Raw genomic sequence first — 15390 nt, forward strand, 5'->3', positions numbered from 1 at the left:
TATGCTTTGTTTTCATTGTACTTGCTCTTTTTGCAATGTTTCGTTATTAGTAATAGTAATTCTTGGTAGTTACTTTCCTACATTTTCTTTCACTACAATCTTTTCTAGTAGCATAGGATAAAAAACTAGGTGATTTCTTAATGTACATACAGTGCAATCCCATTTCAAGATTACAACCCAAGGGTTGATCTGTTTGGATAACTATCCCTAAGTTATGAAAGCTATTAGACTAACACCAATCACAAGTGGAAATAAAAGGTTCAACATTTTTGGCACCATTATTGAGGATGGTGTCAAGTTATGAAGTTATCTAGGTTGTTTCATAGTTTTCCATACTCTCCCTGGAATAGAATTCATTACTTTTAGTTTTGAGGACATTTAGATTTGAACAAACATCAAAACTTCCTACTAACCATAAGTAGATACGCTAGAACAAGGGAATTTTTTTTGTTGTATGCAGAGGAGGGATCCTTTTGGAAGGTTTCTTCCCAATATCAATAGCCTATCCATTCAAGAAAGTGTGTTAGAAACACAATCGATGTAATATTCTCCTCCATCATCACCCACTTCTTGAGCCGGTTCCAATTCATCTCATAATTCCTCATCCCACAACTCTCCACCAAGAGCCAACATGAGAGAAGCTAATCGTTAGAATGACAAATATAATAAAACACCAACTTTCCATTTTCCCATTGTACGTCAAGAGAGGAATGCTACTATTAAAAACATACCACCTTCAAATCTTCCAAACTTTCATGGGCATATCATTGAAGACCCAAACCCATTTGTTTTTGGATTTGATGTCTTATGTTGTAGTTATGACTACACTACATATGCCCATAGGTTAAAGTTGTTTCCTACCACACTCAAGGATTTTGCCTTGAGAAGGTTCATGAGTTTGGAAAGAGATGCAATACCTGATTGGGACTCAATGGAGAAGAAATTATTTAAGAAATACAAGGAATACTACAAACGAGGGGATATGAACCAATACACCATTAGCCATATCAATACTCAATTGGGTACAATGCAAGCAAGAAAGAAGCATGAAGAAGCAGAGGTTATCTTGACTAAATATTGCCCTCATTATTGCTATAAGAAAAAAGACTGTAAATTTAAGAGGATTGCAAGTATAGAAGATAAACCAAAATTCAAGGCTTTAGAAGATGAGGATGGACAAGTTTTCTACCTAGCCCAGTGGAAGCCATGGAACTAGAGAAAAGGCATTCTTTGGGATCCTTTATCCTATAATAACTCCTATGATAATTTGAATCAATGGAAAAATCAACCTCCTCCTAGTTGGATGAACTATGGTTCCTCATTATGAAGTAATCCTCCTTAAACATTTTCAAGTCTAGAACCAATATCCTAATTGGAAGATACCTAATTCAAACGAGCAACAACAACAATGGATGAACAACTAGCCATAAGGAAATCCTAATGTAGGATATCCATAACATCTTCAAGCCCCGCTTTCACAACCTGCCATAATTTGAACCACCCTTTAATTTTCCAGACCAACGTAAGAATGCCAATGTGAAAATTTCATTATTGCAAAAAATTAAGAATGTGCATATCTAAAATAAAACCATTAAATAATTATGCCTCAAGAAACCAAGAAACAAGTAAAAGAATCCAACAATTTTCCATGTGGTGTGACAACTGACAAGAACATTATGTCAAGGAGGGTCATTGTTCTTGAATATATTAATCTTTGTAGCCCTATGGTTGATGTCACAATCGATGGAATGTTGATACCAAATACACTAATTGACCTAGAAGCAACCGTTAATATAACGACTAGAGCAAAAAATGAAAAACTTGTAATTGCTAGTCTTAAAACCTACACCCACAGTTCTACAGGTAGCTGATAGCTCAATAGTAAAACCAGAAGGGATCATGGAAGATCTAGTGATAAATGGGGATTGGAGTTTATTAGACTAATAAACCCACCTTCAAACAACAAAGCACATATCTTATTCTGCATTGATTACTTGATAAAGTGGGTTGAAGTCAACACAATGAAGCATACTAAAGACAATAAGGTTGCATAATTTATTTATGAATAAATCTTTACCAAGTAAGGGGTCCCAAGGGAAATTATGACAAATCAGAACCCCTAGTTCAAATCTACACTACTTCAAGCACTCATGAATGAATACAAGCTAAGATATAAGAAATCAACACCCTACCATCATCAAACAAATGGGCAGGTAGAGGTAACCAATAGGGATCTAGAAGCCATGCTCACAAAAAAATAGTTTCTATTCATAAGAAGGATTGAGCCTAGACTACAAAATCTAGGGTAACTAACATAATCCTATGAACAACATTAAATGACAAGTTACATGAAGTAACTTTATGATATGAAAATTAGTTCACGTAAGCCTAAGTAAAATTGATATGTGAATAGGTTCTAACTATGAATTAGTTAGGATATAACCTCATTCACACCAACACCCCCCTTAAGTGAAACTTGGGGAGTGAAATTATTAGGCAAATGATGCAAGACTAATATGATGAATGCAATAAATGGGTCCCAACAACTAGGCCATGTTAGGCACCCATGCACAACTAATCATTCAACAGATATCTCAGAAATAGAGAAAAGGAGAAAACTCTATGGGATAAAAATCCTCTCCAAAAAAGAGATAATGCAATTCATGTACAAGTGAAAGATAAAATGATGTATGGAGGTCTCAACATCAATAACACCCAAGAACTACATCCATCACAATCTAATCCAATCAATAACTACCTATAGGAGAGAAAGACAGTGACTATGTAGTCCTCTCATAATGAATAATCACTTTTAAGAATGGTAAGTGTGTGAAGACAAAACATGATCCAATGCTTGCAAACAACTTATCTTCTCTTTGGAAGAAACAAAATCATCTATAGATGCATGCGTCATTCCCATTCAAGATATGCTATGAAATATAGAAGCAGGAAGAATGAAGATGGTATCTCTAAAAAATACTCATGTGTCTCCTTGTCCAAGTGAGATAATGATTCCATAGTCCAATAAGGTACATGCCAAATAAAAAAGGAAGGTGACAAACTAGAACTATGTGGAAATTGACGAACAAATTTTGAATACAAATATTGTTAAAATATGTCCACGTAAATTTGAAAGACAATAATATTCTTGTTGATTACGAATGATGTAAGTCTCAAATGAATCTGGATAAGAAGTCAATGAAAGTGAAGATGGATCAAGTGTATTTGAAGGAGAATTAGGAACCTCTGAAGCAACCTCAATTGAAGTGTCTTTTAGAGCATTTTTAACTATTAGTTATGCTTTTTTGCTTAAGTTCACTTAGTGGTTCTTTAGTTTCACTTTATTTAGCTCTTCATGCTTTTACTTTGATTCTCCTAAATTTAGCTTAGGCATCTTTTTGCTTTCTATAAAGAATGCCTTTATGCATTATAGCATTCATTATGTAATCTTTGCTTTTAATGAATATGACATTATTTATTGCTACTCTCGTTTGTGGAATGGGTTCTAGTTTGCTGTTTGATCTTGTAGGCTTGTGTAGCAAACTTTTGTGTTGCAAAATTTAATAGTGTCAAAAGACTCCAAAGTATCACAATCGTGGGATATCTTATCTATAGAATGAAGAGGCACATTGTAATCTGAAATAGGATCATCTGGGAATGAATAAATATTAGGATCTCTATATAACTCCCAAATGTGAGTCCACATAGCATGAGGACACTCAAAATCAACAATAGACTCCAAAATGTCACCATCAACATGCATAAGAATAACTCTTAACACATGATCCCTATTTCATTTCCAAATAAATTTCCAACAAGGCATGCCAAGTAGGGGAGCAAGATTACACAAATATGATAACAAATGAATCCCTCTAAGATGGGTAATGATGTCATCACTTTATTGGCTATACTTCCCTCTCTTCAAAATGATCAAAGAAGGATGAAATCTAGAACCCATTGCAAACTATGACAATTCTTCAAAATCTTAAAGATAGCACCATCACATGAATATAGAAACCTCAAAAAATGATAGGAAACTAAAAATGAAGCCCCCTCACAAATAATACCTCTTCAAATATCAAGATGTCCAAGCTATCAAGCAAATGCCACAAATTGAAAAAACTCAATAGATAGTACCTAGGGTTGAATTTGGAAAAAGTGCATGGACAAAATGATAAAGCTCCTCAATACCTTTCTAACACTGCAAGAATGACAAAATTTGGGATTGTGGCAAAAATTTATGAGTTAAGGATTCTAAATAAAATGGTTGACTTCAAGCTATAATAAATATTGATAAACAAAGAAATTGGATGGATTAGCCTACACCACTACGAAGTTGAGGAAACCAACTTTCCAACAATATATGGATTTAAAAATTCTAACTTTGTAATGCCCAAGATATACTTTGTGGAAAAAATCACCTATATGGAGGCGAATTAAAAAAGAGGGGGGCAAATTTAAATCTAGGGGGATTAAACCCTAGTCATTGATGTGAGCACCCTACTTCAAAAGGCAAAAACAAAAATCTCTATTCTAGCAACAACTCAATCCACCAATACGAGAAGGGCTTTATAAGGCCATAGCTCTGATACCATGTTTGAATAATAAAGAACCCATAGTGAACTTGTGCATACTTCAAAGGATCAACCAAGAAACATGCCTTCCACAAGATCTCCCATGGTATTATCCGACAACTTTTCTTATTGGTCACATCCCTTCATGGGTCTCTTTTAGACCTCTTCCCCCTTTCAAATTCCCATCCCCTTCGGGCCTAACCCCCTCTCACAAGGTAGGTGTCAAGAGGAGAATTTTACAAATTTTCATAGTTTCTCCATCTTCTTTCTCCTTTCATTCGGTGTAAGATTTTGAATTTGAAAAAAATCTCGATAAACCTCAATAAAACCTAACTAGGTCCTTGCAATGGAACCAATGTTAGCAAGAAATACTAGGGATACAAACTAGAGTTTTGAGCCCTAGTGATTTTCTTGTGTTGTAGTATTTATACCTTGAACTCAGTCCTATTAGATCTGAAATAGAAATGTTAAGAGCTAATTTGATATGCAACTGCTTTCACTTATTACATGCAGTTCAGGAAATTACAATGAGTAACATTATTGCATACTAAATATATAAAAATTGTGCACCTTAATATCATTAACCGACTTTTATCCCTATCTATATGATATCATAATTCCTCCCATATTGATTCACTAAAAAGGTCCATGATTTTCCTTTTATGCTTCATGCTAGACATTATTCTCAGGCAAGATAGACCCTCATGCATTAGGAGCACAAGCTCAAACCATTGAAAATAGGACCCGCACCAAGAAGAAAATCTCACGCTAAAAACTTGCACCCACATACCAATCAAATTTGAATACACTCCAACAATGAGTCTTACCATGCAGGGAATCCACACCACAATAAAAACTCTACTCCACGCAATCTAGAAAGCACGCCATACAAAGAGCTTTGTCACCAAGAGAACTTCACGCCATGACCTTAGCTATCCATATTGGTAGGGTTTGCCACTGAGAAGAAAATAAAAAAATCACGCCCATCTAGAATAATTTTTTTCATGACCTCTAGTATGTGTGGTGCGGCTTAGGAAAAGAAGTACGTTTATTCCAACGACTCCAAATATTAGCTATAAATCGTTCACCATATTAGTTCAACTTCTCTCTAAAAAGTTGGGCTCAAATATTAGAACATTTTCCACATGAATCAATTAAATTGATTCCTATATAAGTCATATAAAGTATTATTTCCTTAGCGCCCAAAGTAATACTCTTCATATGGTTAATATTTCATTCATGACGTGCAAAAGCTTCTGGAATAATAGCCGCCCCTCCCTTGTGCGATTTCTCAAGGCTCCCAAACAAACAATTAATTGTAAGACTTTAACATATTTAAATAATAATATCTTTTCTGTTAATGGGCCTATTTGGGTTAATTCGGATTGTGATCAGGCAAAGGCACTAGAATGGTCTAAATTAAAGGAAGGATGGCATAAACTAAATTTTGATGGGGCTTTAAAAGGCAATCCCAAACTGTTAGGGGTAGGATTTGTGACAAAAGATTGGGAGGGTAATATTATTGCCTTTGGAGCATTGAAGCTTCCAAGGGCACAACTAACAAAGTTGAGCCCTTGATGGCGATTAAAGTTTTGAAAATGGGGAAAAAATTGGGCTTTTCAAAAATATACCTAGAAGGGGACCTTTGATAATAATAAATGCAGTAAAGAAATGAGATATTAATGCATGAAATTTAAAAAAGTATTATCATTGCCAACAAATTTTAGCAACCTTTGAAGCTTACGAAATTGGGCACATGGGGAGAGATGGGAATGAGGTGGTGGATAGACTGTCCAAATGGGAAGTGAGTTTTGATGATGGTACAAAGGGTGCGTTCAAATATTTTCATAATTTGGAGCTTGAGGTGAGGTGAGGTGGATTGCTGCCATTTCATAAAGCCATTTATGGCATATAGTGGCATTTAATTGATGAGAAAGGGGTTGAATTGGTATTAAATCTTGTGAATGTTGGTTTGGCTTTCATTTATAAGGATGGGTGGCAATTGTGAATCAGGATGGAGGCCACCTTTTCTCTAGTTATACCATGACAACAATTGGCTTTTAGTGGAAAAAATATTGAAAAGATAATGAAGACTCTTTAAATTTGAGGATGACACAATTTTATAGATTATAGAGGTGTTGCTTGGAGAAGATTTCATGACGACTGAGCACAGATATTAGACGAATGCTGACATCGTCTCAATGGTGGCAGCATGGGGATCAGAGGTGGGAAGGAATGAAGAATTTGAATGGGTGCTAAAAGGGTGTGTAGTTGAAGATTGGTTGTATGGGCTTCTATCTGTGTTGGAAAGGGCTACGATAGGGGTGGGTTTCTTGGTAGCAGAGGAAAGTAAATATTCAAACAATACCCCTTAACAATTCATGCCATTCATTTGATGGGAAATGGGGATAAACAAAGAGGAGTGAAGAGCAGAAGCCTTTATTGGTTTGGATTCTTTGCGGCACTACCTGTGTGAGAAGGAGAAAGAGTGTGTTTGTGGGAAGCAAAGCTTGGGACAAAGGAGGTACCAAGAGGGAGATTTGAGTTGAAGGACTACTAGGTCAATGGACACCTGAAAGCCATCAATAAGAAATAAGGCAAAATTTATCAATAATACAAGTAGGGCGGGGTTAGTTGCAAGGCTTCAACTGTTTGGTGTTTTGCATCCGGGTTTTTATTTATTTTTCAGATGATATAGTAGATATGATGTATAGGGATGTATGTAGTAGATAGGTCATGGGTATGGATGAAGTTTCTTTGCATTCAGACTTAAAGTTTTTTAATCTTGATACTGTTATTTGAAGGATGGATGATGAAGCTCCAATTTTGAAAAATGTTTTGATTATTAATAAAAATATATTATTATGACCAAATAATAATAATAATAATATTTTCCCCTTATTATATCATGGACACCTTAAACTCCATTTTCCTTATGTCTTATTTCTGAATAGTTAACACATATCTAAAGATAAGCTTTACTTGTGGAATTTTATTTTTTCCATACATCCAAGGTTTATTAAAGCTTTTCTTATTCTATTTGGACTTCATGAATGGATTAAATAATATAATTTCATAGATACTGGTATGAAACTCACCAAATGAATAAAAATATATCAATAAACCTCCAACATTTGCAAATTTGTCTCATAACGAGACTTCACAAAATTGACAATATTATCTATTGAACTTTTTAGTGAGATCTCTAGTTGAAACATTCAGCTATATGAATATTGTAATCTAACTATGGATCTTATAATGAATCACCCAAAATATAAAATTGGGTTTTCATCCAATCCTCCTTGTAGCATTGTAAATTGTATCTGCATACAATTTCATCCTCACCTAGACCTCAACTTGGTGCTTTGTCTTTCAGTGCCCGATGACTACTTTGATTCTGCTCACACCACCTTAGAAAATCATATTTTTACCTTATCTCTTGTCTCTGCCTCTAATCTAAGTCCCGATTCTCAAGACAAGGGTGATGGGTGCCCTGGTCGTAGCTCAAGACCAAGGTGCCCAATGCCCTAGTCTTCTCAATCAAGACCCAAATTTGGTCCTCAAAACCATTGATTGGGTAAAATTGTGGAGTAGAATTGGAAATAAGAATTGCCCTTATGTTCAGCTTTGGTATTGAGTATTTTGGTATTGGTTCCTCCAGTTTATACCTAAGTGAGTGTCAATCTGGGAAGCGTAAACTTATGAAAGATATTGTGGCTGTTTGCCTAAGGGATGAAGATAGTGATTTAAGTGGGGATGAAATGCAATTTAATCTTGAAATCAAACAAATAGGCTAAACCTAAACTAATTCACACTTCTAAATTAAATCAAACTTCCAAATTAAACCACACTTCATACTTCCTAGATTAGAAGATTGGATTGAAAGTTCTACTTCTTGTTGCACTTGTGCCAGGAACTGTCACAAACTGTAAAAATAATAGTCCAATTACAAAAAATTTATTTAATTCAAAATATAAAAATCAAACAAAATGAACATTTAGATTCAATCCAAAGTAATCATAACATTGTAACAGATTATACTAAGAAATGAAGAGTTAAATGTTTGGAAATAATTGTATTCAACAATCTATTCAAATCAAATCAAACAAAATTAAAATTCAAACAATTTACACACAAACCAGACATTAATAATAAAATCACTGGGTAACCGTAGAATGGACCCTGCCTCCTTGGTCGCCAAGTGATAAAATACAAACACGAACTGTTGCTATGCACTAATCCTTCATAGTAATAATGAGCATAGATTCATAGAGTTTAAACTTCACAAAGATCAGATATATTATATTTATTATCAAAGTTCAAATAGAAAGGCATATATATATCGATCATCTATACTAATAATAAGTTTTGTTTGTTTGGCCTATCGGCCGCTCAAAGCTTATAGTTTATTAAAGTAACAAAGGGCTGCAAGCCACTTATAGTTCAGTAAGACAAACTTTAAACAAACTTCAAACTATCTTTGATCAAAACGATCGATTATCAAACAAATTCTTTGTCAATTCCTTTCCACCGATCTCCCATGATTCTTGTACCCTTAACAACTTCGACCTCTTTCCTAACCATCCCCTATCATTTCAGACATAAAACAATCAACATTATTATAGTTTTCGATAGTTTATCAATCCTAACTTCTTTTTCATATTTTATTAAATATTAAGGTTCCTTCAACAAATGGTGACAAGAAAATGGATAAATATAAAGGTAAAGAGGAAAATGTGGAGTAAAAATAATGGAATTTCCTATGCTCATCATTTCCCTCCAGCTGGACAATTTGCATTTCCTCATGCTAGGGAATACAGGCTACAAACCAGGGGGAGCAATGAGGTTTTGGATAATGTTATTGATTTCATTGACCCACAGTTGTTGTATTGCTTGAATTTTCTACTTATTCTCTTGAATAGGCATATGAGAGGCTGCTAGTTTGTCAAATTATGCTCTGAGTTTACTTATCTCTTATGTCTGTGAATTGATAATAGAGTGTGCTTCTTGTAGCATCTCAAGTAAAGTCTGATTCTCTATCTGTAGTTTGACCACGTTGTCTTGCAAATCCTGAAACTCTTTCTCCTTTATCACTTTAGGGTCTTCCTCCTCAAATTCCTCTTCGGCTTCCTGTCTCTTAGTCCTGGATGATCGAACACTATTATCAACCAACTCATCTATTTTCTCCTTCTCATGTGCTATAAGAATGTGAGTTTTAGATTGTTCAACAACTTCCCCTTTTTCAAGGCTTTCTTGACTTACAACATACTTTGGTGTTCCAGGTGTTATCTATTGTCCATTTCCATCACCACCCTCTTCTTCCATAATCTTTTCTTCAATCTTTTTACCATTAAAATTGTCCATTTGTTCTCCTGGATCCCCTACATTTTCTTTTGGATGCATGTCTCCTGAATAACATTTCCTATTTCCTGATCCTGACCTTTTTCTGTTGATGGCACGTCCCCTGTTTCCTTTGGAGTGGCATCCCTTGTTTCCTTATTTTGATCATCTACAAGTAATGGACTACCATGCGAGGTACTTTGCACATCCTCTTGATCACTTTTAGGGGAATCCTCTGGAGACTTAATTGCTTGTTTCCTGGATTTAGGGAGTTCCCGTTCTTTCACCTTTTGCCGCTTTTCCTTACTAAATTCCCTGTTGAATTTTCCCCGTTTTTTAGTTACTTCAAACAGGACCACTAAATCTTCAGAATCCACCAAATTACTGGCTATTTTGCTAGGTTATCTAGCTTAGTAGGAGTGCCCAATTTCTGTTTTTCCTTCCCGTCGCAGGATTTACTAGTGAGTGGTGGCTCTGATAATTTCTTTTTCCTATTGCATTGCTTACTTGGACTTGGGAGTTCTTCTAAATTTTTTTGTTTGTTTGCTTCCTTTGACTTTGTGGATTTGACGTGCTTCGGGTTGTTTTTCATCCAAAACTTATGGTTTGTAGGGTTTGTGTGGACTGAGGCGAAGACCTAACAAGACTTTATTTGGGCTTCTTTTTACTAATTTCCTCATTTTCACTAGATGATTCACTTCCTTTAGAAGTAGACTCCTCTTCAGAAGCCTCATCCTCAGAAACAGACGCCTCATCATAAGACTTATCTTTGGAGTAACCCTCTCCTGGAGATTCCTCTTCCTCAGAGGGTTGTGTGTCCTCATCATCTTGAGAATTGACAAGTGACTCCCAATCACGAGGTGGAGACAACAACTTCAATTCTTTGACTACCATAAGTTTTGTCAAACAATGGTGGGATAAACAATTGGGTTTTCCACTTCTTACAGTTTTAGACATCCTTTGCAGAGCACGATGTAAGAAATATGGAACATTGCAGACCAATAATTTTCATCGCAAGTGCAACATTAATTTGAAATGTTGGGTGAAGACATACACATATCTGCCCTAACATGTGATATATTGGATGATAAATTTTGCAACCTCCTTCCAATCTCTGGGTAAATACTTCAATTTAGTGCCCTACCCAGAAACCATCTCAACAGACTGTCCTCTTTGCAGGAATTTCTTTTGAGTTGGCTTCAAATCCGTGGATTGCTTAAATTTCTTAGGAAAATTTTTCTCCCGTCAAAGGTAACCCACACACCTTAGCAATAGTTTCCACTGTGACTGTAATGTCCAAATCCCGAACAGTCGCTTTATGGTGGCGAAAGCTCTGGGAAAATTCTAATGCAACTTTTTCATCAAACCCCTTCAATATTTTCAAATAAACATTCCAGTTGGCTTTTTGAAACTCCTCATATGGTGCTATTTGTGCTTTCAAACCTTGCAAGGAGGTAGGTTCATGTCATGGGTGGTGATCTGTTGCCATTTTTTTTCATAAATTCACACTATAACTCAACACCAATAATGTGCAAACACGGTTTGGTAACAATGGTTAATGGTTTTCAGAAATAGTGGTAAATTTCAAATTATGGGGATTTGATAAAGGCAATAATTAGTTATCAAGGGAAATGTTGACCATTTCTGTGTCAACATAGCTGCAGATCAGGCCTGAAATATTTTCACATAACCTGTGTGTTATGCACATTATGTTAGCAAGTGCAGAGGGGCCTTTTTGCCTTTACATCCTTTTCGGGGCTCTAAAATTCCATTTTTGAGACCCCTCCAGCCGATGATCTTAAGTGAGTTGACCGACTTCGGTCAACTCACTTAAGATCATCGACTGGAGGGGTCCCTATCATTGGCGGGCTGGTCTCTAAGTTCGTTCTTACCGGTTGGTGGTAAGGCTTTTAGCTCCTGCACCCCTGTAGGGTCCTTCTGCTCCTGCACCCTTGTAGGGTCCTTCTGCTCCCTTAGTTATGTTTTGCGGATGTGCGGTAACTTTTTCCCTTTCTCCCGCCTCCCCGCATGGTTCTTACTTGCTGCTAGTGTTTTTTTGCATGCATGCGAAGGGAAGGTTTTGGCTTCGCCTGCTTCCCCGCATGGTCTTTCGACTACTCCAATTCTATGTTGCGGGTGTGCGGGATGCTGGTTTTGCTTCTCCTTCTTCCTTGCATGGTCTTTCGACTGCTCTAGTTCTATGTTGCGGGTGTGTGGCATGCAGGATTTTCTTCGTCCGCTTCCTCGCATGGTTTTCAACTTGTGCCATTTGATCTCGCAGGTTAGCGGGCAGTTTGTTTCCCTTCGCCTGCTACTCCGCATGTTTCTGATTTGTCACCAGCCTTGTGTTGCGAGTGTGCGGGGGACTTGCTATTTTCCTCCTGCTTTCCCATGGGTTCCTTTTGGTGATGCAGTTTTGCTTTGCGGGCTTGTGGTGACAACTATGGTGGGCCTGACCCTTCCTCCAATGCAATCTCCACCGTCGATGATAACTTGAAATCCAATCCGACGACGACGACTAAATCTTTAGTTGGGCCTTTTGAGCACGTATATGGGGAGATCTCGTGCGTTCATCTGCGTGGGAGATCTCCTAATCGACGGTTGAAATTCAAATTTGCAGGAGTTGTTAGCATTTAACCCTTGCAGAAAGGTGGTTGTCCACCCGATGGTCAAGACATTTTTTGGACTCAGTCGGCTTCCATATCTGATCAAATTTTCGTCCAACCACTAGGGATCATCTCCATAACTTCTGACGTGACTTTGCAGGCAATTTTTTGATGCCGCCCATGCTCATTCAATACTGATTGAGGAATTTTGTGCCTACAAACGCCATCCCAGTGCATTCAATTGCATAGATTTCCTCTTTTCTGCAAGGATTTTGTTTTTTCAAAGGTAGAGGACATTCTCAAAACCTGCTTTCAATACGCCATTAGATTAGTCGATTTGATCTTCTTCTCCTCTATGCTATTTTGTAACCTAACCCTAGTAGGGTTAGGATTTCCAGCTATGGTTTCATTTTGAGTTATGCCTCAACTATAAAGGCAATTTTTGTATCTTTCCTTGGGATCTTCTTTTCTTTCTTACCAGTTGAATATATATTTTCAGTGATTTGTAAATTTTTCCTTGCCCTTTCATTAATAAAATTATCTTTCTTGCCTTTATTCAGGTCTTGCAATTTGTGTAAGTTTTTACCTTCTTGTTTGAATGTGTTCTCATTTGCCTTCTTTAGTTGTAGGTGTCTGTGTTGATCCCTCTGTGGATGTTGATTGTGAACTAATCTTAGTTCCTCTCCTCATCCTATAGATTTCCAACCTTCACTCTTCCTTAGGAGGCTAATTAGTATAGAATATTGTGCATACTTGGGGTAGTTTTATTGGTGATTTGTGCAGATTATGTGCAGGAATATCGCATTCCTTCTAGGTGCAAACCTTATTTCCCTTCTTTCCTACATCCCCTCTTTCTCCCCTTTCCTTGTCAAGTCAGTAGATTAGGATTTATCAGTGTTGGGTTGGTCCAACGCTTGCACTCAGATGGATAGGAAGTCGGCCTTCTCCAGAGATTCAACCCCACTTTTGCAAGTCCCACAATTGGGAGGTTGTTTCCATGTTGCACAAGATTGATGATCAAGGTTGCTCATCAGATGAGCACAACTTTTCTGACAACAACCACCTAGACCCATGCAACCTGGAATGTCTAATAACTATTCTCCATTCAGGCCAAGTCAACCTACCTCCTTTTCAAATCAATTTGGAAGGTATGATAGTTGACAACAACCTATGCCTTATTATCAACCATGGCCTAATCAACATGTACCACAACCATGGCAATAATCTTAGAGGTCACAACCACAATACCCACAACAACCACAACAATTTCCACCTTATCCTCCACCTCCTATAGTCAATTCATATTAGCAACAACAACATCTTCCACCTCTGCCAAATAATTAGTTGCCCCAACCAACACAACCGCCAAAAGCAACTCCAACCCACCCCAAATCCGAACAACAAAGAAGCACAACCAGTGTACAATAATGAAGTTGCAGGGTATCCTACCTATCCCATTAATACATTGGAAGTTGAGGGTGTACAACTAAGATCTGGAAATAATTTGCAGGGGCCAACCATTACAAAAGTTGAGGACTCGCTAGAGGATAATATTGAAGAATCACCAAGGCCTCCATTTCCTTATCAATTCAAAGAACAACCATCAAAACCCATAGTTCCTTCAACTGCTTTTGATATTATGAATGAATTGTAAAATTTAAATATTAAAATTCCTCTTTTGCAGGCAATTCAAGATGTTCCAGTGTATAAAAAAGCAGTAAAAGAGTTATGTGTACGAAAGCAGAAGAAGAAGCAGAAAGATACTAAAATAGTCCAAGCCATTGGACAACTTGTTGATTTAATATTGGGAAAGATCATCGTTCCTAAATATGTGGATCTTGGGAGCCTGATGATTAAGGTAAGAATAGGTAATATTCTTATCCCAAATACTCTTGTGGATTTAGGGACAACCATAAATGTTATGACCAATGAAACCAAGGAAAGATTAGCTCTGTAAGGTTTAAGACCAACACCAACAGTTCTACAAATGGTAGATCATTTTTTGGTAAAACCAGAAGGTATGACATAACATATTATTATTTTTATTGATTCTTGGGAATATCCCACTGATTTTTGGATTTTACAACCCAAAATTAAGCTAGGGGGATACCCCTTAATTTTGGGAAGACCTTGGCTTGCAGCAACTAATGCTTTTATTAATTGCAGGTCTCAGATGATAGTGATCTCTAATGGGGAGCAAATGAATCAATTAACATTGTATCCGCTAGCTCAACCTTTGTTGGAGATTGAAGATCCCCTTTGAGTTGATAGTGATTTGGAAGATTCATTACCGATCCTAACCATTGATCAAAGTCGATATGTGGTGGGACCCTCGGAGGACAATGTTTTAATTTTTTTTTTCTAAAAAACCACTATTCACTTGGTAGTGTTTTAGAAAATTTGGTTTTCTGTCTAGATACTGATTGTCCATTTGGGAACTTCCCTTCTGGAAATAATCTATGTTCTCTTCAACATTTTATTACATTGCATCAATTGTTACCTCACAAGTGTCTGTATAGCCAGTTCTTGATTTTTGAAAGTCCAAGTCCTTCACTTGCCACTGCTTAGATGTTTGTTGTAAGTTCACCTATGCAGTCCCAAGCTATGGAAATATTACCCAGAAAGACTCTCAATATAAATCCCAATTTGAGTCTTTCTTAGATAGATTGTCTAATTGCTATGTTGTGCACCAATGAAGAAGCCTTTGCATGTGAGTACCAAGATATGCGAGGAATTCATCCAACTACACACACACATCATATTTATATAGAGGAAGGAAGTAGACTTGTGAGGCAACCCTAGAAAAGATTGAACCCTGTCCTACGAGAGATTGTTAAAGAAGAGCTTCAAAAGCTACTTAACGTAGGAGG

At 36.7% G+C, this 15390-nt stretch overlaps 2 protein-coding genes across 3 annotated transcripts in view; both read right to left on the reverse strand.

Annotated features, from left to right (window-relative positions):
• Nucleotides 1-5774, reverse strand: part of LOC131036611 (large ribosomal subunit protein bL19cy) — a 134822-nt gene extending 129048 nt beyond the window's left edge. Inside the window, exon 1 of one of the 2 annotated variants that reach the window (XM_057968532.2) lies at nt 5402-5774. In XM_057968532.2, coding sequence (XP_057824515.2) covers nt 5402-5404 — 3 coding nt within the window. In that variant the 5' untranslated portion in view covers nt 5405-5774. The remainder of the gene's footprint in view (nt 1-5401) is intronic. The other variant, XM_057968533.2, reaches the window with a different exon arrangement.
• A 3774-nt stretch (nt 5775-9548) lies between these two features.
• On the reverse strand, nt 9549-10808 carry LOC131876440 (uncharacterized). The gene is made up of 3 exons (XM_059221860.1): nt 10583-10808; nt 10015-10278; nt 9549-9772 (listed from the first exon to the last, which is right to left on the reverse strand). The coding sequence occupies exons 1-3, from the start codon at nt 10806-10808 to the stop codon at nt 9549-9551; spliced, it is 714 nt and encodes a 237-aa protein (XP_059077843.1).
• Between the last annotated feature and the right edge of the window lie 4582 nt (nt 10809-15390).

Source organism: Cryptomeria japonica, chromosome 1 (genome assembly GCF_030272615.1).
Source record: "Cryptomeria japonica chromosome 1, Sugi_1.0, whole genome shotgun sequence".
Classification (NCBI taxonomy): Eukaryota; Viridiplantae; Streptophyta; class Pinopsida; order Cupressales; family Cupressaceae; genus Cryptomeria; species Cryptomeria japonica.

Excerpts from the sequence above, each read along its gene's own strand:
- LOC131876440 (XM_059221860.1), bottom strand. The coding sequence starts at position 10,808 with ATGGTAGTCAAAGAATTGAAGTTGTTGTCTCCACCTCGTGATTGGGAG. Across the intron at positions 10,279-10,582 it reads TAGTGAAAATGAGGAAATTA|ATTTAGTGGTCCTGTTTGAA; the intron begins GTAAAAAGAAGC and ends TGGATTCTGAAG. Across the intron at positions 9,773-10,014 it reads CGTGCCATCAACAGAAAAAG|CACATGAGAAGGAGAAAATA; the intron begins GTCAGGATCAGG and ends ACATTCTTATAG.